Consider the following 21,177-nt stretch of genomic DNA (forward strand, 5'->3'; position numbering starts at 1 on the left):
GGCGCTAAAAAGCAAAAAAGAAATAAAGAAACAGTATAAACACACACACGCACCCTGGGTGTATTTCCTAATCTCAGTGCAGGGACAAGCCTTGAGAACAGTGCTGTCCTTTTGGAAGCTGACGCTTCTTGCCAGAGTCCTTGTCTTTTGGCTCAGTGGTTAGACCCTGGGCAAATCCAGGGATTCCCGGAGGAGTGTTGCACATAGCTTTAGATGCTGGGGATGGGCCATGCGAGTGCCGTGAAGCCTTGCTTTCTGGACATGTGCTGACTCCCAGACCGTGTGTGGCTCAGGCTGGACTCCCCAGGGTTGAGGTGCTGGAGCTGGGGCCTGCCCTTCTACTGACCCCGTCCCTGCCCCTCTAGCCACTGGCCAGGTCCTGCGCTGCGACGCCATCGTTGACCTCATCCATGGCATCCAGATCGTCTCTACCACCCGCGAGCTCTACCTGGAGGACTCACCACTGGAACTGAAGGTCCAGGCCCTGGACTCTGAAGGTCAGGCTACCTGCTTGGCAGGCTCGCTTCCCTCCCCTGGGGGCTGCTCCAGCCAGGAGGGCCTCGTGGAAGAGGTCTGGACTACCTCTAAGTGGACGTCAGGCCCCGGTGGCAGCCAGGCCAAGGCCACTTTTGTGTGCACTGGCTTGGCCACACATGGGGCCTGGAGGCCGTGCTTGTGCAGGGGCCTCACTGGGAAGAGCACGTCTTTGGGAAGCCAACGGGGTATCTGGGCACCATGGGAGCTGGGAGGGCTCACTGGGTCACTGTGCTGAGACAGCAGAAGTCCGAGGGCTGGGGTTGGCTTCTGGCCCAGAGTATGTGTGTGTGTGTGTGTGTACATGGAGTGGGGGCACCATCCTTTACTTCCTAACAGAGCAGCGTCTGCCCTGGGCTGGGGGGTCTTCTTGGAAGGTCTGTTTAGCAGGTGGGCAGACTGCTTTGACTATAGCCTGACCTCTCGGTGGAAGAACAGAGGGAAGATGTGGAGGTTAAGGTTCTGTGGAAGAAGGTGGGTCAGACAAGAGACATCTTTCAGATGAAGGTTCTCCCCAAGCTCTGAGCTGATGGAAGCTTACTGCTAGTGTCGTGCACTGTTCTTGGGAACCAAAGTTTCATGTTCGAGGCCATACTGTGCTAAGCGCTGTCTGAGCACCTCACACGTCCTGACGCATTTCATGTGCAGGTGGGGAATACACACACACACAGATACACACATACACTCAGATAACATACACACATGTGCAGATATACATACATGAATACACACGTACATGCGCATAGATACACGCACACACAGATACACACTCAGATATATACCTAGACACATACATGCATATGCGCAGGTACACACAGACACACAGATATATACACACACAGACACACGCTTAGTACACAGCAGAGCCAGACCTGAGCTCCAGGCTGGGTAAAGTCCCAGAGTTCACTATTGGCCAGGCATCTGCATATGTTTTCTGCAATGGGCAGGGTCCTCACTGTTTTAGGTGTTGCTGGCCAGACTGTCTCTCTGGCAGCTACTCAGCTGTGTCAGTGTGGCTCTAAGCAGTTGCCTCAAGAGTGGGCGTGGCTGTGTCCTCACAAAACTTTATTCCCAGAGACTGGTGCGGCACTAGGTTTGGCCCAGGGGCCACAGTTTGCCAGCCCTGCTCTTGATCACTCTGTTCTATTCACTGTCTTGGGTCACTTTTTAAAAAGTTTTATTTTTATTGAGATTTGTATGCCATGAAATTCACCTCTCTAAAGCATACGCATCAGTGGTGGTGTTGTTTTTTCTTTTTTTTGTCTGCCCCTCGGCATATGGAGTCCCCAGGCCAGGGATCACATCCCAGCCACAGTTGTGACCTGTGCTGCAGCTTGCAGCAATGCTGGATCCTTAACCCACTGTGTGGGGCTGGGGATTGAACCTGTGTCCTAGTGTTCCAGACACTGCTGATCTGTTACACCATGATGGAAACCCCTCAGTGTTTTTTTTTGTTTTTTGTTTTTTTTAGAGCCGCATCCATGGCATATGGAGGTTCCCAGATTAGGGGTTCAATCAGCTACACCACAGCCACAGCAACATCAGATCCGAGCTGCGTCTGTCACCTACACCACAGCTCACGGCAACACCAGATCCTTAACTCACTGAGCGAGGCCAGGGATTGAACCCTCAACTCATAATTCCTAGTTGTATTTGTTTCTGCTGTGCCACGGCAGGAACTCCTGTTCAGACTTGTCTGTGCTGGGCATTTGTATATGTGGAATTATACAACATGCGGCTTTCTGTATCTGCCATCTTTCACTGGGCACATGCTGTCCAGGTTCACCATGCTGTAGCCTCTGTCAGTGCTCCATTCCTTTTTGTGGCCAAATGATCTTCCACTGTAGGGCTGGGCCACATTTGTTTATCCACCCATCCACTGATGGACCACTGGGTTGCTTCCAGCTTTTGGCTGTTGTGCATAGTGCTGCTGTGAACATGGGTTCGAGTCTCTGTGTGACACAGGCTTTCACTTTCTTTGAGTCTACACCCAGAGGTGGAGTTGCTAGGTCAAAGGGGGACTCTATATGTGCCTTTTTTTTTTTTTTTTTTTTAAGGGCTGTACCCAGGGCACATGAAAGTTCCCAGGCTAGGGGTCCTGTCAGAGCTACAACTGCCAGCTTACGCCACCGCTGCAGCAATGCAGGATCCGAGCCACATCTGTGACCTAAACCACAGCTCATAGCAACGCCAGATCCTTAACAGTGAGCGAGGCCAGGGACTGATCCTGCATCCTCATGGATGCTAGTCGGGTTCATAACCTGCTGAGCCATGATGGGAAGGCCACACTATATGTACCTTTTTTGAGGAGCAGCCAGCGTGTGTTTCTATAGCTGCTGTACCATTTTCACATCCCCACCATTGAGGCACGAGGGTTCCCGTTTCCCCATATCCTCGCCAACACCTGTTACCGTCTGTCATTTTTGTTATTGTTCAGTCATTTTCGATCACATTCATTTTCCTTGGCCTGCGTCCTTTTCCCTCGGGCAGTTGGTGGACGTGTCAGGAGCAGGGAGGTGGCTGCCCTGGCATTCCTGTGCGGAACAGGTGCCCAGCGACCCTCGGGGATGACCCTTCCCACCCTTAGGTCTCGGTGGCACATGTGACCACTTGCAGGGTGGAAGCCAGGCTCACCTGCGCACACTGGCCTTTCAGAAAGAGCCCTGATCGAGGGCCCTCCCTTTGTAGCTCCAGGTGGCTCACTCCCCGGCCAGAAGTGCTCAGACTAATACCTTAGAAATCCCTGCTTTCTCTGTCCCGAGCCTGTGTCAGTCTCTTCTGTAAAGATGAACTTGACCTTTGTAACCTTGGACGACCCTGTCGTCTCAGGAGATGTACCTTATCTAGGTTATTGGCTGTTTGTCAGAGTCCCTGCTTGTGGCTCAGCAAACCTCATTAGGTGCCCTGCATGCTTGGCACTGTCTGCCCAGTACAAGTGCAGTCTTCTACCCTGTGAGCGTGGATGGTAATAACACATTAGCGCATTGTGCAGACAAGGGTGCCGAAGCCCAGAGAGCTCCAGCATCTCACCCAGGGTCACACAGCTTGTGGGCGGCAGAGCATGGGCTGGAAGTCGGGGCGGCTGCTATCTGAGTCCATTGCCTGAGCTCTTGTCCCCAAAGCCACACTAACTCTCTCCCGCTTCTGCGATTTCCTGGGCAGGGGGGTCTGCTCAAGGGGCTGGGCTGTACTGTTTTGACCTGAGGTCGTCAGTGGGGTGCCTGCTTGAGTTCATGTTGTCAGAGTCCTTCCCATCCCACGGGACCTCACGCAACCCTAGGTGGGCTCTGGTCTCTCAGGTGTCCCTCCTCCCTGTCCTGATGCCAGGTCTTGGTCAGGGCACCTTTCAGACCCTCCCGTTCTTTGCTTTCAGAAGCCTGGCCTTCTGGGCAGCCCTTCACATAGTCTCCTCCAGGGTGCTCCCCACTGGCCCCAGGTGACGTTTATCCCCTGCTCCTGAAATCCCTCAGTGGTCCGCTGGCCCTGCCTCGAGGTGCGGGGCACTTTCTACTCTGCATTGTCATGCTCTGTGCTTGGGCAGAATTGGGATCACCTCGTTCTTTGCTTGATGCTGGACTTTGGGCCCAGTGGGCACCCAGTAAATATTTGTTAAGTTGAATTGCTTAATATTTTCCCACTGGCCTCCTGGGGCCAGGACAGAGGTGCAGCCTCCAGAGGCTGGACCCTGGGTTTTCCTTGCTAATATGAGCACCTGGCACACAGTAGGTCTAACAGCTGCTTTTCCAATGGGTCGGGCAGAAGCTCCTGAACCCTAACTCTAACTCTCCCCCAAGTCTGCAAATTCCTGCTGAATGTATGGGTCTTGGAGTCTGTTGCTGGGAGGGGCTCCCACTCACCATCTGCTCTGAGAAGCTACAGTGAGGGGCTGCGTGCATCTCCTGTGGTTTTATTCTGTCACCCGGAAATCAGGGCCCCCTTCATGCAGGGCCTCATACTCCAAAGCACCCCAGGCTTGGTTTAACACTTTGCTGCTGCTGTCTTAAAATTTTCATCACCTCATCTTTGGACTTAGGTCCCATGGGAGTCCTAGCAGGTGCTGGGGATTTAGAGCCTCAGTGATTTGAGATCCTGCTTCCCTGCCACCTCCCTGCCTCCTGGGATGGGTTCTTGGCCACCCATGCCCTGTCCCCACACGTTCTGGGTCCTGCCTGGCTTCTCCTTCCCCGTCCTTGCCCTGTGACTATGGCCACCTTCCATCCCCAGTGGGGGCCTGTGATGGGTGCATGCACCCCAGGATGTGCTGGCGTGAAGCGTGGTGGTAGCCACCCCTGTCCCAGGGTACGTCTGGTCCAGAGGCTCCATCTGGCCAGAGGGAGCCTCTTATCCTAATCCGGCCTCCTAGCACATTCTGCGTACAGGCTTCCAGAGGCTTAGTGTGGGGGCCAGCGGAGTGTGCGGGGGGGAGAGAGCTGCCTGACTCAGTTTTCCCAGATCCTGCTTCAGCTGGGATGCACACGGTGTGTCAGTCCAGACCCCAGTAGCTGGCAGGCCCTATTTGTAGGGCAGGTCCTCCAGGGGTCTCTAAGGGTCTGCACTCAGCCTGGAGCATCCCTACCCCCCTGGCTCTGGGGCTGCCTCTGTCTCCTTCCAGCTGTCTCACCTGACATGCCTTCTTCTGGAATTTCCTTGCCTTGGGAATGAGGGGCCCCCAGTTTTCCTTTGCATGGAGTCCTGCAAATCCTGCAGCTAGTTCTACATGTGCAGCTGCCCACGTGGGTGAAACTTCTGGAAGCCCAAGGATGCTTTCTGGTCTGGGCACAATGCCACGTTTGTCTCTCCCTTCACGTCTGAACAAGGCAGATGTGCAGAAATTATGAGCTGGGGCAGCAGCAAAGATCCCAAAACATAGCAACAATTGTAGCCCCCGAAATTTGTGAAAACAGGATTTCCTGTTGCCTTTCCCAGGTTTGGAGACCCAGGCAGGCCTCCCCTGGCCTCAGTCTCCTTGTCCTCAGAAGACCATGGTGAACTGCTTTTGCCCCTGGGCTGGCTGGCACCCCTGGGCACCTCACTGGGGGCACTTTCTCTGTTTAATCTTCTCAACAACACTGAGCCCTGAAAGGTGGGGTTGGACAGGATCCCAGGCCTGCTGACTCTAAATGCCTTGCCCTTTGCCCTGTGAAAGATTTTTTCTATGCTCCATCTTGATGCTCTGTTTTGGGGGCTGGCCAGGCAGGGAAGATGATGGATAGCCGTGGAGTGGGTGTGGGGTGATAGAATGTGGCAAAATGCCTGGAGAGGCTGAGCCAGCAGCCCTCACCAGAGGGAAGAGGGACCAGGCAGCTGGATCTTTGGACTTTTGAACTTGAAGTTGGATTTGTATATTGCATTTCTTAATTTGAAACTATGGGAATCAGCTAAAAACTGTAAAATCAATATCTGGGTAAAAAGCAAACTGTAGTTCCTGGCAGATCAGGCCTTTGAGCCCCCAGTTTCCATCTCCTACCCTGTTTCAGGGTGTGCACATGGAACTGGGCATCACACTCGCCCCGAGAAGGTGTTAATGGAGGGTTTCAGACCCAGCCCGAGTCCTGTCACCTGCTGGGCTCTGCCTGTGCTGATATCTGGTCCAAGGCTTGCGGAGGGCCCGCCAGGGCTTCCTCTACCCTGGACCCCGGCTCCCAGCATCTTGGGGAAGAGACCAGGGTGGGCGTGTGAAACCAGACAGGGAGGTGGAAGGGGGAGTGAGGGACTCAGCCTCAGGATGCCTGTCTAACCTGTAAAGGATTCACCCACATGAGGGGTGGTGGGTGTGCACAGACAGGAGGGCAGTGGGAAGGGTACAGCAGGTACCTGAGAGGCCCCTTGTGGTCACCTGACCCTGGTCCTTTCCACTTTGGTTCCCCTGCTTTGCAGGGGGTGGTGCTGAGTGCACGTCCCAGCCCGAGGCCCTGGGGAGTTAACCCCCCATCCCCGCTCTGCTCCCACAGGAAACACGTTCAGCACCCTGGCTGGGCTGGTCTTTGACTGGACGATCGTGAAGGACACAGAGGCCGACGGGTACTCAGACACCCACAATGCACTTCGGTAAGGAGTGCCTGCCTTTGAAGGGAGGCGGGCAGGGGTGGCACTGGGCTCCACGTGGGCCCAGGGCTTCCAGCACCATCCTCACCATCATCTTCTCTGCCAGCAAGGAGCCCAGCCGATTCCTGGGTGCCAGCTGACGTTCCCTGGGATGAAAAGCCTTTGGCTCGTGGTGTGCAGGCATCTTGCCACCTGTGCAGCCCACCAGGGGTTTTCCGGGGGACATTATCAAAGAAGCTGTCACGGGTGGCAGTTGGGGGTGTGGGGGGTTTGGGGGGTGGTCCTGACCCCTCCCATTGGGGTGAGTTAATGGGGTGACCCTTGGGACTGGGAGAGCTTCTAGCTGTGACAGTCCTCCAGGCACAGGAGGCTGCCTTCCCCAGCACAGGGTGTGTGTGTGTGTGTGTGTTGATGCCCTCATGCCCTGGCTGTGTGCAGGCTGGGATGCCCTCATGCCCTCAGCTTTTCTGGGGGCTGGGCTGTCAGCTTCTACCTCCTGGGTGGGTTCTGGGATCTCTGGTGTCTCAAGAAGCCGGGAGTACAGGCTTCAGGTGAGAGACCTGGATTCTGGCCCTGGTCGTTATCATGTCCTGCCTGTGCCTGTCCTCAAGAACTGTCATCACCTCTGAGGGCAGTGGGGTGAGCAGGCGTGTTGATGAGGGTGAGAGCCCATCTCTGGATATTTAGGGGATGTTGGAGCCTGCACCCTGCACACAGCCAGGCCTGTTTCCTGCTGTGTCGTCCCCCTGATCGTCCAGGCACCAGCATGTGAGCTGAATGCTGACTGCCAAGGTCTGTGCTGAGACGTGCTGGAACCAAGGGCCTGAGTTTTCATTAAATTCAGCATGTCACACCTTGTAAAACTGGGCATGGAAACAGATTACGGTGTGATATAGTGCCTGGCAGGTCTTAGGGAGAGTGAAAGCATATCCAGCTGATGGCTCTTGCTCAGGTGGGATGGGGGGCCTATTTGTGAATCGCGGGCTGCCAGAGAAGGACTGAATCTAAAGGGTTCCTCAGGCTGGCCGTGTTCACTGGCCTGTGCTCTGGTGAGGGCCCACCCTGAGTTCTCCCTCCCTTCTCCCCACAGCCCAACCCCAGGGAAGGTAGGATGTGATGTGATCCCCTATTCCTTGTGGGGTGGTCACTGAGCTGTTTGCTAGACGCAGAGCTGGCTAGGGAGGGGGCTGGACTAGCAGGTGCCCTGGGGAGCCCAGCTGGGCCTGAGATCCTGGGCCTGCTTGCAACTTCCACGAGCCTCACCTTTGGCATCTGTGAGACCAAAGCATTTCCACTAAGGGGTAGTCCTCAAATTTCAGTGCCTGCCTTTTATCCTCATCACATTTGGATTTTTATAAATACAGATCCCCAGGCTTCATGCAGACCCAGGGCTGGCCAGGGGCCAAGAATCTGCATGTTCCGCAGGGCTGTAGGCAGTTCTGGCAGCTCTGATGTAGGAAGTTTTGGGGCCAGGTTCCTAAGCAGCACCGGTGGGGAGCATGACTTATTAATTTGGCATCTGGCAGCCCTCAGAGGAGCTGCACTGTGTGAATGCGTGCGGTTCCTGGGCTCCACGCATCAGGTCTGACCTCATGTTCCTTTTCCAGAATCCTGCCTTTCTTGGAGTCCACCTACATACCTCCTTCCTACATCTCCGAGATGGAGAAGGCGGCCAAGCAGGGGGACACCATCCTGGTGTCTGGGATGAAGACGGGGAGCTCCAAGCTCAAGGCACGCATCCAGGAGGCTGTCTACAAGGTGGGTATGCGGTGGGCAGACTGGGCTCTGGGCAGATCTGGATTGACGGGTCCACTCACACATTTTGTAGTGGAGAGATGCCCTCCTACGGTGAGCATTTCTCTCTCATGCAGCGGGACCTCCAGAGTGTGATGCTGCGTGTTTATCTGCTTGGCGTGAGCTGTGGCTTCAGGAGAGGTGGCCTAGGGAGAAGTGACCGGGGCTCCCCAGCTGTCTTCTGCAGTCACAAGCATTCTCTCCCTTGTCAGTTGCCAGGGAGGTCCTGGAGCAGTGGGTCTGGTGTTAATGACTAAGCTTGTTTTCAGCGAGCACCCTGTCCTGATATAGGGGCACATCAAGCATATGGGGCTCCCAGTGTCCCCCAGCCACCTTACCCTGTGCCTGTCTGAGCCCTGACACTGGTTGCCTGGTGCCACATGTGGAGGGCTAGGGCTCCCACCCCCACGTCACCCAACCTCAGCAGCACCTGCTTCTCCATCAGACCCCCACTTTGGCAGAGGGCAGGACAGGACAGCGAGGAGTGGGTTTCGCCAAGGCTCTGGAAGGTACAGGCCCCTGTGGAGTGTGATGGTGGGGAGTGCCCTGGCCAGCACCCCCATGTCAGAGTCCCTCAGGGAACACCCTGAGGGAGGTCTCGGTGGGGCTGGGGGTTGGGGTGGGAGGTGGGCAGGGCAGGCCGAGCAGCAGGCGCTGAGGCTCACCTGCAGTGTGGGCCTCTCCTCTGTTTCACGTGTGGCTATGGGTTCCCCACCTCTTCAGCCTTTGGGACTTTTGTGGGTAGAGCCTCCAAACCCTTGGCAGCTTCTGTACCCATCACTGTCACCCTGGCTCTGTGCTTTCCTTCCTGCTCACTTAGTACTATTTTAACTTGAGCAGCCCCCTATGTCTTGTACAGTGATGTGCTGGGTACAGTTGGGCCGTGACCCTGAGTGCCCGCTGGCCGTACCACAAGGCTTCCCTGGGCTTCAGGGTGTCCAGAGGTGGTTTTCACCCTAACTTCTCTGGGCCCTTGTGAATGGACTGAAAAGTTGTAAAGATCTTTTTGTTGCCCACCCTGACCCCCATGCCTGACTGCACTCACCTTTCCTTTTCTCTTCCTTATGCTCAGAACGTACCGCCCGCGGAGGTGAGGCTGCTGATTCTAGAGAACATCCTTCTGAACCCCGCTTACGACGTCTACCTCATGGTGGGGACATCCATCCGCTACAAGGTGCAGAAGATCAGGCAAGGGAAGATTGCAGGTGGGTCCCAGCTCAGCTCTTTGCTCGTGGCAAGGCTCCCCTTTTTATTGGGGGAATTCAGCATAACGTAAAGGTGACCATTTCAGCTCTTTTTCGGTGTTGATTTTAGTGATGTTGATTACATTTACATCGTTGTGCAACCACCGCCAACGTCTGTCTCCAGAACTTTCTCATCTTCCCCAACTGAAACCTTGTCCCCATTAATCACTAACTCCCCCCTCCACCCCGCCACCCTGGCTCCTGGCCCCACCCTCTACTTTCTTTCCTACAAATCTGACTTCTCTCAGACCTCATAGAAGTGGAATCAGTTTGTCCTTTTGTAACTGGTTTCTTTCGCTGAGCACAGTGTCCTCAAGGTTTGTCCCATATTGCAGCAGGTGTCCCAGTGTCCTCCCTTTTTCAGGCTGAGTGATGTTCCAGTGTCTGAATAGACCACATTTTGTGTACTACGCATCAATGAGTTGGGTTGCTTCCACCTCATGACCACTGTAAATAGTGCTCCCGTGAGCCTAGGTGTACATATATCTCTTTGAGGCCCTGCTTTCAGTCCTTTTGGGTCTGCATCCCTTTGTTTTAAGAGTATCAGCAAGCTGTGAGCTTCACGTGGGACTGGGATTTCCTCGGTAGCCTTGGCAGCCACTGCTGCCACCCCTGGAGCTTGGTTTTTCTGTCAGAGGTTTTTCAGTCGTGCTGAGGGCAGGTTGAGTTAATGGGTTTGGACTTGTTCTGGGAGCTCTGAAGTGCTGTGCATGCTGGAGTGTTCTCTATGGTGAGTGTTCTTTGTAGAGCAGCACCAGGCCTCCTGAGGGGCAGCAGCAGCAGCATTTTATTTAGCTCAGGGTTTCATGGTCGGGGGCAGGGCAGCAAGGTTTCGAGTCGCCCTCAAGGCCAGAGGACTTGGATGCAGGCCTAGGCAGGTGCCCCCAGGTCATAGGCCATTCTGCCTATGATGCAGGACGTCAGCTTAAGAGTATGAAGAGGAGTTGCTGTTGTGGCGCAGTGGTTAAGGAATCTGACTAGGAACCATGAGGTTGCGGGTTCTATCCCTGGTCTTGCTCAGTGGGTTAAGGACCCGGCATTGCCATGAGTGTGGTGTAGGTCGCAGACGCGGCTCGGATCCTGCATTGCTGGGGCTCTGGCGTAGGCCAGTGTCTACAGCTCCTATTCGACCCCTAGCCTGGGAAACTCCATATGCCGCAGGAGCGGCCCTCAAAAAGGCAAAAAGACCAAAAAAAAAAAAAAAGAGTGTGAAGATGCCTCAGCCTCCGGGTGGCTTGGGGTTGCTCCATAGATGGGCTTGAGCTTCTGCAGGCAGTGGGTCTGGTCAGTCACTACGTGTGGCAGTGCTGTGTCTTGGGCAGGCCTCAGAAGGCCCCTCCTGCCTGGGGGCTCAGCTCTCCCACATGGGGTGTCCTGCTGCCGAGCAACAGGAGGATCCCGAACATCCTTTTTACTGGGAGCAGTGTCCAGCTCTTCTGCACATGTGATCATGCAGGCGGGGTGTGTTCGAAGCCAAGCTGAGGGTCCTGTCCAGAGCCTGGCATGTAGCCCAGACTTTAGGGAAGCAGGTTCTAGAAGCACAGGGATGGATGGGTGGGGCTTTCCCAGACTCTTAAAGGGGACCCGGCTCCGAGGTGGAGCTCTCTGGACCCTGGCCCAGTGCCCTCAGGGGAGTGCAGTGGGTACAGTGGAAAGGCCAGCGGGTGCTCACAGGGGCTGCCAGGAAATGCCATCTCACACCTGAGCACCATTGCCAGGCGCGTTCTGACCTGAGGATGGTCTGGAAACGTCTGACTGTGATGAGTGTTTTCTAGGTGGGATGACCCAACAGCCCTGGGAGGTGGATCTCATGAGTACCCCGTTTACAGATGAGAAAACTGAGGTACAGAACGCCCGACAGCACAGAGCTGACAGGTCCTTGGCCTTAATCACTCCTGTGGGATTGAGCAGTCCTGTGCCCCAAAGGAGCACAAGAACCACCTTCCGTTCTCCCAGGGCAGCTTGGGGCCCCTTGGTGTAGGGGCTTATGAGGGTGGAGAGCTGTGCCCGGACTAGGGAGGTTAGGGGGGATTAATAGGGCCTAAGGGCTTACCCTAAATCAGTTTGGTGTCACGGACCATAGGAACAGTGCACCCCAAGACAGGCAGAGAACTTTCGGGTTTGTCACTGACTGATGGAGAAGTCAAAGAATGGAGCACAGGAAAGGTACCCTGGAGAGGAAATAGGGAAGCTGCCTCCCTGGCATCTGTGGGTACTGAGATGGAAAATTCCTCCAAAAATAAGCACACCTGTGTGGTGGATGGGTGGTACCAGTGCTGCGGGGCTGGAGTGGATTCCAGACAGATGCTTTGGGAGAACAGGCGGGAGGAGCCAGTGAAGATCCAGCATGAACAAGACTTCCAGGTGGACACTCACTGTCCATTTTTGTAGATGGGTTGTTAAAAATTGGGATATAATTCACATCACAATCACTTTCAACAGGCCACTGGAGAGAAAAGTCAGGGGAGTGGTGTCTTTAACAAGGGGTGTGAATTTCCCAAGCCTGTCTTGCATGGCGTCCTAGAGGCAGTTCTCAGAGTCACAGGTCAGCAGGCGGTTACCCCAAATTAGTTCTCCGGTTTCCCTTCAGTCTTTCTTCCTTCTTCTTTCCCTTTGTGCTTTTGCTTCCTGGCATTTGCCTGCCTTTCTTGGAGTGGTGGCTTGCTTTCTCGCAAGCCCGTTGACGGCGCCCCTGCTGTGCTGCAGCCACTGCTGGGGTACAGTGGTCAGGAGATTTTCCAGTGGCCCTGCAGACACCCCTGGGTGGGGCAGGTGAGGGTGGAGGGGAGCTTAGCAGAGGGGCATCTGTGATGCCATGGGGCATGGTTCCTGGAGGGGGCACAGGCCTCTCCCCTCAGTCCTCAGTCCGCTTTGCTGGGGTTACAGACGTGCCTGGCACAGAAACCAAATTACTAGAACGAGATGTGGGAAGAACACGCTGGCTGAGGAAGTTGGTGTCTGAAAAGCAGAGTGATGGGAGTGCTGGGGATTCCTGGGTTGAATTACCCCGAGGTTTACAAAACCAGCTGCAGGGATGGTGTTGGACAGAGGTTCCTGTGTCAGACTCAGGTGTTGAAGGACTAGGGACCCAGCGCAGCTCTGAGCCATGGCTTCTTGGAGCCAGTGTATGCGGGGCTGCCTGCTGGGCTGGGTCACAGGCCGGGGAGTAGTGGGCTCCTTGTCATCTGGCCTCAGACCCACCTCCCCAGGAGCTCTGTGGTCAGATGGTTCTGACAATCAGAGGTACATCTGGAGGGTCAGAGACTGAGTCTTTTAGAACTGAAGGGCGGCCATGGGGATGGCCCTTTAATCCTCACTCAGCAGGTGGTCCCAGGGCTGGTCTGGGGCCCAGACTGAGCAGCCTCAGCTCTGTGGACTGACAGCAATCATTAACATGTTAATGATCCATAAAGCCTGTATTCAGTGCTTCTTACAAGTAGTGAGTTCTGCAAAATGAGAGGTGATTCAGGAGATTAAGGTGATTAAGGAGCCGTCAGATGCGCCTCTGGTTTTCATTGTTTTAGGGTTTTGTGAATAGGGTTACATCTGTGTTGTGCAGGCTCTTTTGAGAGTCAGTGTATTTATTTCCCCAAAGGGCATTCTTTGTTCAGAGAACGTTCAGCAAGGGAGGAAGCCAGTGCTTGGTGCAGCAGCCGCAGGAATCCCTCGCTCTGGAACTGGAGCGATACCCTATCATTTTACTGTGATGTGTATCCTCCATGCACCTGAGCACTGGGAACATCACATGCAAGGGTTTCAGCCCAGCTCTGCTGGGCTTCCCCGTCTACACAGGAAGTGGGCTTCCTTGAGTGGGCTTCCTGATTCCAGCATGCACGTGGCACGGGATCTCCTGCAGGGCCTGTGCAAAAGAATTGTGCTGCGTGCCCCCGCCAGGCCCCATCTGTTTGATTCAGCAGGTCTGGGAGGGGCCAGGTACTGGCAGTTTCCCAGGTCATGCTGATGGTCCAGGGACCTGGAGAACCCTCTGCTCCAGGTCAGATTCTTGAGGACCTAAAGGAACATACAACAGATACCCCCAGACAGGAAATAGGCAGGTTGCTTCCCTTTTAGCATTCCTGGGAGTTCCAAGGATGCTCTGGCTGAAACTCCTCTGGAATCCATGTCCTGGGCACTTCCTGTGGCAGTCCCTGCCTGGGCCCCAGGTGCGAGCGGGGGAAGCTGTCTATAGTCCTAGCATCCTGTCCATCCTTCATGCAACAGGGCTGGGATAGGGCCACCCCCATAGGCCCAGTGACAGGGTCATTTGATAGGAAATCCTGCAGATTGGGGAGGGGGTATGTCCACACAGTTCTGCTCTGTTTCCTCTGAATCCCTGCTCTGCTTTGTACTGCTGCAGGGCCTGAGCAGTGGGAACTCTGGTCTTAGTTCCCACAGTTCCCTCATCTCTTGGGAGGGAGCATCATTGGTGCCTGTTTGAAGGGTTGCTGGTGGTAAAACAGGTGAAGTGCATCAGAAACACGTTGCACAGTCCTGCCACATCTTGGTTTCTCGTTTTAATTCTCAGTGCTGCTGGGCTTTAGGGAACAGGGTGCAGACAGATGCAGAGGCAGTGGGTTTGGAGAACCCATTATTCCCCAGGGGAAATGGTTTTCCATCCTACCCCAGACTGGGCAAGGTCTCTTCCTCAGTGGGACACAGAGCAGGGAAGCACCCATAGGTGGTAAGGATAGCAACAGAGAGGATTCTTTGCAGATTGTAGACCCAGCTCTCAAAATCCAATGGGAGGCCACAGACCAGTGCCTTTTTGGAAGCCCCCAGAGGATGCACAGGTCCAGGGAGCCCCCCCACCTGGACCCCTCAGGATGGAAGTAGAGCTCACTTCTGTGATGAGCAGAAAAAAGTCTGATGCTGGTATCCTGCCAACAGCTGGTAGTTTGAGTCAGAGGCTGTGCTTAATTTAAAAAAAAAAAAAAAAGCCGCTCATGGCATCCACAAAATAACTGATTTTGCCTCTGAAAATGCATGCAGAGTGGCAGCTTGTCCACAGGCATGGAAGATAATATTAAAATTGAAAATGTCGGGAAGAAATTAAGCAAAAAATAAAAAAATCAAGCAGCTGTACTGACAGCAGGGTCCAGGGTTGGAGGGAGGAAGGTGACACTGGCTTCTCACATTTCCTGCTTTTCTGTCTCTCCCCACCTCATTCCTCCTGTTTTTGGGCGGCCAGAGCTCTCAATGCCTTCCGACCAGTATGAGCTGCAGCTTCAGGACAACGTCTGGGGCCCTGAGGGAGACCCGGGCCGGCCCGTGGCCGTCTTGGCCCAGGACACTTCGACGGTCACGGCAGTGCAGCTGGGACAGAGCAGCCTGGTCCTCGGCCACAAGAATATCCTTTCCGGGCAACGTGCTGGCTTGTGTGCATCCTGCACAGGAGAGCAGCTCATTGGAATCCAATCACCATTCTCCCTGAAAGCTTAGTGAAGCTGAAAATAGCTCTCTTTTCCCTGAAGGTCTGAAAATCAGAAAGAACCAAAATAGCACCATGGCTGGGCGGAATCGCTCACCTCTGTGGGTGACTCACTGGAGAGGCTCCGAGGTGGGAGTCAGTGGCCCCATCCCCGCTTCCAGGACCTTCTCTGGTCTCAGCTGGGCAGCCTGGCCAAGGCTGTTTCCACACCAATGTGTGGATCATCCTGTTCCAGGCCTGTACACGTGTCCCCCAGTGGTCTTTAGTGTCCCCTTGTGAGTGGAGGCAGTACCCTGTGGCCTCTGATTCTGCATGAGGGCTGTGCTCCACGTGGCCTCAGGCATGGGCCTGCCTACCCCCTCTTGTACTGCAGTGATGTCACCCTCAGTGAGGCTGAGGGCTGCCAGCCAGGTCACCTGCTGCCTTGTGTTGCGCTCCTTAATGAAGATGTCAGGTATCCGCATGCAGGGAGCTTCCCGGTTACCCAACAGTACTGTCTACGTGGTTGAACCTGGATACCTGGGTGAGTGTGGGCATCCTGGATCCTTTGTGATTATAGGAGTCCAAAAAGTAAAATCAAAGCAGCAGCCTCCCAGTAAATGCTTCGTTCTTGCCAGCTCTGCCAGCTGGGGGGCCCGGGCCACCAGCACACAGCCCGCCCTTTGGGGGGCTGCGCCCCCACCCTTGCCCTGTCCAGGCCTAGAATAGCAGAAGATAGACGGAGGTCAGGTGGGTGGCCAGCTCTGCAGGGAGAGAAACGAGACAAGGTGGGGGGAGGGCTTTGTCTCCTGGTTTTACACGGGGCCCTGCCCAGACCTGACCAAGACTGTGGACGTTTGGTAGACGTCTCTGTGGGGAAGGTGGGGGAGGGGAGGCTTTAGGCTGAGCGAGAAGGGCAAAGTCCACAGCCCTGGCAGACACAGAGGGGCACAGCCAGGGCCGGGAGCTTCTGGAGGAAGGACCCCTGGAAAGATGCCTGGACACACAAGTCACCTGGGCCACAGAAGCCAGACCTCCTTTGGTCTGAGCTGACTCACCTATTGAGCACACTGAGGTGGTTCAGGTGAGGGCGTTTGGCTGATGTCTGGCAGCCCCAGGTCCTCTTGTCAGCTGCCCTGTGAAGCTGCTGCTGGGTGGGACCCACACTGACAATGTAGTGGCCCTAAGCAGGTGGCTCCATGCCTCTCAGCTCCATCTACTCAGAGTCCTCGGTACCTTCCATCTGTCTGGCCTGTGCTGGGCACTGGGGTCTGGAGGAGAGAAGCAGGCTCATGGTACTTAGTTTGTGGGGAGAGGCCAGTGCAAACACGAGGTGACGGGACAGTGGTAGAGTCAGCAAGGGAAGAGCTTCTGGGAGGTGGTATTTGAGAAGGGGTTTTCTCAGCCCCTCTTTTGTGGGGCTGTCATCCTGGCAGAGGGGACAGCCTGGCGATGATGTGGAGGTGAGAAGCACATGGCATCACCAGGGTCAGCAAGCAGCTGGGTGACATGTATGGAGACAGAGCCAGAGGTCTGGGACGGCAGGGCCAGCTCACAGGGAGAGGGCTCAGAGTGTAGACCTACTATGGGTTCAGGGTGTAGACCTTCTGTGTGTTCAGAGTATAGACTCACGGTGAATTCAGGGTGTAGACCTACTGTTGATTCAGGATATAGACCTACTGTAGGTTCAGAGTGTAGACCTACTATAGATTCAATGTAGACCTACTATGGGCTCAGAGTGTTGACTCACTATGGGGCAGAGCTAGACCCACTCTGAACAGGATCAGGTTCAAATGTCCTGGAGCAGTCACAGGGGCATGTGTCAAGCTTCATCCTGGGGCACCTGAGGGCTCAGAGCTGATGTGGGTTTTAGATCTCACCATCCTCGGTGGCTGGTCCTTTCCCCTGGATGAGTGCAAGTGAGTGCTGCGGGGCCCAGGGTGCTGATGGTGCCTGGGCCCATCCTCTTCCTCAGCTTCAGGCCCCTATAGCCTCAGTGTGAGGTTTTGCACCTGCCTGTTTTGTAGGTTTCACTGTCCAGCCTGGTGGCAGGTGGGTGCTGGAGACTGGCCGCCTGTATGAAGTCACTGTCGAAGTGCTAGACAAGTCTGGCAACAAGATCTACCTGTCGGACGTGAGTGCCCCTTGGGCCTGGGGGGTAGATTGGGTGCCTCTCATGGAGCAGCTGCCTAATGAGCAGCCCTCGAAGCACAGCCCTCCCCCCGAACCTGTGCAGGCAGACTGAATTTGGGTGCTTCCTAGAGGCGCTGCTGGGTCTCCAGGAGAGAGTTGTGGGGTCCCTTGGGCATCCCAGGACCCTGGCAGCCCGTGAGTCTGCACCCCAGGCACTGGTCCCTTCAGGACTGGCATGGGGAGGGGAGGCAGGGCTCACGGAGGCGGTGATGGGGGAGGTGGCGCCTGCCAGCTGCCCTCCTATTCCCTCATGAGCACAGGGTCCTCATGGCATCGAGAATCCCTGCTCTTCTGCCCTGCAGGGCAATGGGGCCAGGAGTCCCTGCACCCTGTCCAGACTGAGGCCCGGCTCAGGGGGCTCCCAGCCCTGAGAAGAGCATCCCACAAATGGGAGATGGAGTGGAGTCCCTGCCACGTCTGGTCCTTTGTGAGAATTCCCAGGTTCATCAGAACATCCAAGACCTTCCTTGTGAGAGTCTCAGGCTTTAAGGAGGAGGCAAGGTTTCCCTAAGGCTCTTCACAGAAGTCACTGTTTTCCTTGTAGCACTGAACAGAGATACAGTCGATCACTATTTTGGGGGGAAATTAGCACTAAGGATTTTTGATGTCCTTCTTTTATATTTGGTGGTTTCCTTGTTGGGACTCAGGGTCCAAGCAAGCTGATGGTAGGCTTTGCGCTCCCCTGGGCACTGGGTCATTGGATGATGCAGGGAGGGTGGCCTGGGAGGGGTCAGGGGTAAGAGCAGTCAGAGCTCATTTCCAGGCCTTTGTGTGGCTTCTTTGCCAGCTTTTAGAGGCTGCCGAGCCTCACAGGCCCCTGGACTTGGCTTGGCTTCTGATTCAGAGTCACACTGCTTTTTTTCCAAGTTCTTACTTCCCTGAGTTGTCCCAGATGCTCACCTCTCACCTTCCTACCCTGCCTTCTAGAACATCCGCATCGAAACCACCCTTCCTGCAGAATTCTTCGAGGTGCTGGCTTCTTCCCAGAATGGGTCACACCATCATGTCAGGGCGACCAAGAAGGGACAGACAGCCATCGAGGCAGCCCTCACCTCCGTGGTGGACCAGGCAAGTTGGTACCACCTTTTCCACCCTGGGGCTACTGTGGTAGAAATGTCCACCCAGGTTGGACATGAGCCCATGGAAGTCAGCGGCCACTGACTGCTGCTGTGGTGGGTACAGGGGGTCCCTCCTACTCTGGGCTCACAGTGGTTTCTGGGATGGGGTTTTCCACCTTCCCTGACCCTGTCCCTGTCCCTGTGCTGGTCCAGAGCCCCCCTTGCTCTGCCCTCTGCTGGCCACTGTAATGGTGAGCCAGCGCCCACTGGGACTAAGGCAGGAACTCCTCACTAGGGAACAGTGTTGGGCCCGTGTGTCCAGTGGTGCACTGACCAGGACCATCGTGCATCTCTTTGGCTGTTTTGGCTGCTCAAATCCATCAGCGTTTTTCAATTTTCCCTCATATTTAAAAGGCCAGTCAGTTTCGGTGGGAGTAGATTTTGCTGATTGGGAGCGTGGCGTGGATGTTCTTACCTTCCCATCCCATGCAAACCTCTCCCAGGCCTGCCCGAGGAAGAAATGCCCCGGGGACTAGGTGGCAGTTCCCACCACAGTTACCACTTTCACTCTGGGGGCTTCAGGCGAGTCACTTACATGCCCCACGCCTCAATTTCCCTGTCGGTAAAGTGGGGATAAGCGCGCACATCCTGTCAGGGGTGCCGTGAGGATGCAGTCAAGTAGCGTTTACTTGAGTGGCAGTTACAGAGCCACAAAAAGCCGTTCCCATGGAGATGGAGAAGGCCCCAGGGTACCTGGCAACTTCCTTCTTACTCCCCCACACTCGCAAAATCTGCCCTTGGTACCCAATCCCCAGGGAGGGTGGGGGCTCCTTGGGTGCTGACCTCGTTGTCATGATGGCATGTGGCACCCTCACCTCTCGCAGGATGGAGGGGTCCACACGCTACGAGTGCCCATGTGGAATCAGCAGGAGGTGGAAATCCACGTCCCCATCACCCTGTATCCCAGCATCTTGACGTTTCCATGGCAACCAAAGACAGGCGCCTATCAGTACACAATAAAGGTAACCATGAGACCCTCATCTGGGTGCATTCCTTTGGGTGTTTCCATGAGGTTGGGGCTTTTTGTCCATTCTGTTTCTGTCACTATTACCTTTTAGTGGCTGGAGAGAATTTTAAATCAGTGTCTTTTAAGCATTCTGTCTTTTCTGAGGTTTCTATCACAGCAATGTATTTTGGTAATTAGGGAAAAACCCTGACAAATAGGAAAGAAAACATGATAAAGAAAGCCTGGGACATGGATTTAACTGCCACACATGTTTGTTTTTGTAAAAAAACTATTTCTGAAAGCACGTAAGTATCTTTAAAAAAAAATTTGAAATTCGAGGGGAAGAGATCCCCCACTCTGCCCCATGTCACATGTTCTTGGTCTCCACTTGCCCACCTGGTGTTAGTTGTCAGGGTGTGGTGCCTGTGTGGCCCGCCCAGTCCCATCAATCCCTGTCACTGTCCCCCGGCAGCAATTGTACACTGAGACCTGCTGCCCCTTCACTCAAGTGTGTCACCTTCCTGGCCCCTCTAGGGTTCTGGGGTGGTGGCCTCTGATCTGAGGCTGCTGGGCTGTCCTTTACTTCATGGCAGATGACTCAGATCTAGCAGGGGTCTGTACTGAGAGTGGGCAGGGAGGCCACGTCCTGCACCCAGCTCCATGGCGAGGGTCTTCCCACTCTAGCCTGAGTTTGGGAGGTGCTCCTGGGTCCCGGGGCCAACGTTGTGGGCACTGCACATGCACGTATCTGCCGCAAGGTCTGCAGAACTTGAGGACCAGAAAGGGACAGTGGGAGAGAGTGAAGGCAGAGGCAGCACTGGCCAGATGTTGGCTGATGCTACATTTCTCCACATGGTTGCATGATGCCAAGGGTATGGAAGAGAAAGGGACAGGTGGGCAGGTAGACTGACCTGATGCCTTCCCTCCCCAGGCCCATGGTGGGAGTGGGAACTTTACCTGGTCTTCCTCGAGCTCCATGGTGGCCACGGTCACCGTCAAGGGCGTGATGACCACTGGCAGTGACATTGGACTCAGTGTGATCCAGGCCCATGATGTGCAGAACCCACTACATTTCGGTGAGATGAAGGTGAGCACCAGCCTCAGGCTTACTTCAGAAACAGCATTTAGGCTTCAGTCTTGTACTTGGTGTTGGTGGCGGCCAGTGTGTTGGGTGTCAGGCCCAGCCCTGCCCTTGATAAACTTGTGGCCAGGTCAGGGAGGTGGCTGTGCCACCCAAAACCAGGCATGTGATGGGGCCAGAAGGGTTTCCAGAAGGGAGACCAGAGGACACAGAAGCACAAGAGACTCACAGGAGTCATTCCAGAAGATTCCCTATCCTGAAAGCTATGATTCTCCAGGTCCGAAGGGCCCCTGGGGGTGGGGCTGCAAATTTATTGTGAAAGGAGAGCTACAAACCCCACCAGACTGGCTACTCCTTTCCTGACTTCTGTTCAGATCTGCATACAGGCCCTATACCTGGCGTTTGTCCCAAGTGACGTGGGACTAATGTACTAGCAAATGCCAGAGGTGGGGTGGCCTCCTGCAGGTGAGCCTCCGCCAGCCCCACCTGGTGCCTCCTGACCCCAGCTCTCTCCTACCCTCTCAACCCTGAGCTCATCCCCTTCCATTACTTCATTTAGGACAGAAATTGAACCTCCATATATAGCGCATCCGATCCCAACCTGCTCTGACACTGTTTGGGATGCTGACGGACAGCTCGTTCTAGGCTTTTTATTTTGATCCCCACACACCTGCTGAAAGAGCAGTCTGCTTGGCTGTGAGGAGGCTTGTAACGCAGCGCACTCAGCTGCCGCCTAGTCATCAAGTATTTGGATAAACTGTGACCAGCTTGGCCTGCCCCTCCCTCAGCCATCTTCATCTCAGTAAATGTGACCT

General features: G+C 55.0%; 1 protein-coding gene across 4 annotated transcripts in view; it reads left to right on the forward strand.

The window, feature by feature from the left end:
* The window catches only part of NUP210 (nucleoporin 210), an 89,557-nt gene that overhangs the window by 16,356 nt on the left and 52,024 nt on the right, over positions 1-21,177 (forward strand). For all 4 annotated transcript variants that reach the window (XM_047781968.1, XM_047781957.1, XM_047781949.1 and 1 more), the window contains exons 3-12: positions 366-497; positions 6,486-6,582; positions 8,187-8,337; positions 9,446-9,578; positions 14,806-14,964; positions 15,500-15,568; positions 17,052-17,158; positions 18,145-18,285; positions 19,160-19,297; positions 20,213-20,368. In XM_047781968.1, coding sequence (XP_047637924.1) covers positions 366-497; positions 6,486-6,582; positions 8,187-8,337; positions 9,446-9,578; positions 14,806-14,964; positions 15,500-15,568; positions 17,052-17,158; positions 18,145-18,285; positions 19,160-19,297; positions 20,213-20,368 — 1,283 coding nt within the window. The remainder of the gene's footprint in view (positions 1-365; positions 498-6,485; positions 6,583-8,186; positions 8,338-9,445; positions 9,579-14,805; positions 14,965-15,499; positions 15,569-17,051; positions 17,159-18,144; positions 18,286-19,159; positions 19,298-20,212; positions 20,369-21,177) is intronic.

This window comes from Phacochoerus africanus, chromosome 1, assembly GCF_016906955.1.
Source record: "Phacochoerus africanus isolate WHEZ1 chromosome 1, ROS_Pafr_v1, whole genome shotgun sequence".
Classification (NCBI taxonomy): domain Eukaryota; kingdom Metazoa; phylum Chordata; class Mammalia; order Artiodactyla; family Suidae; genus Phacochoerus; species Phacochoerus africanus.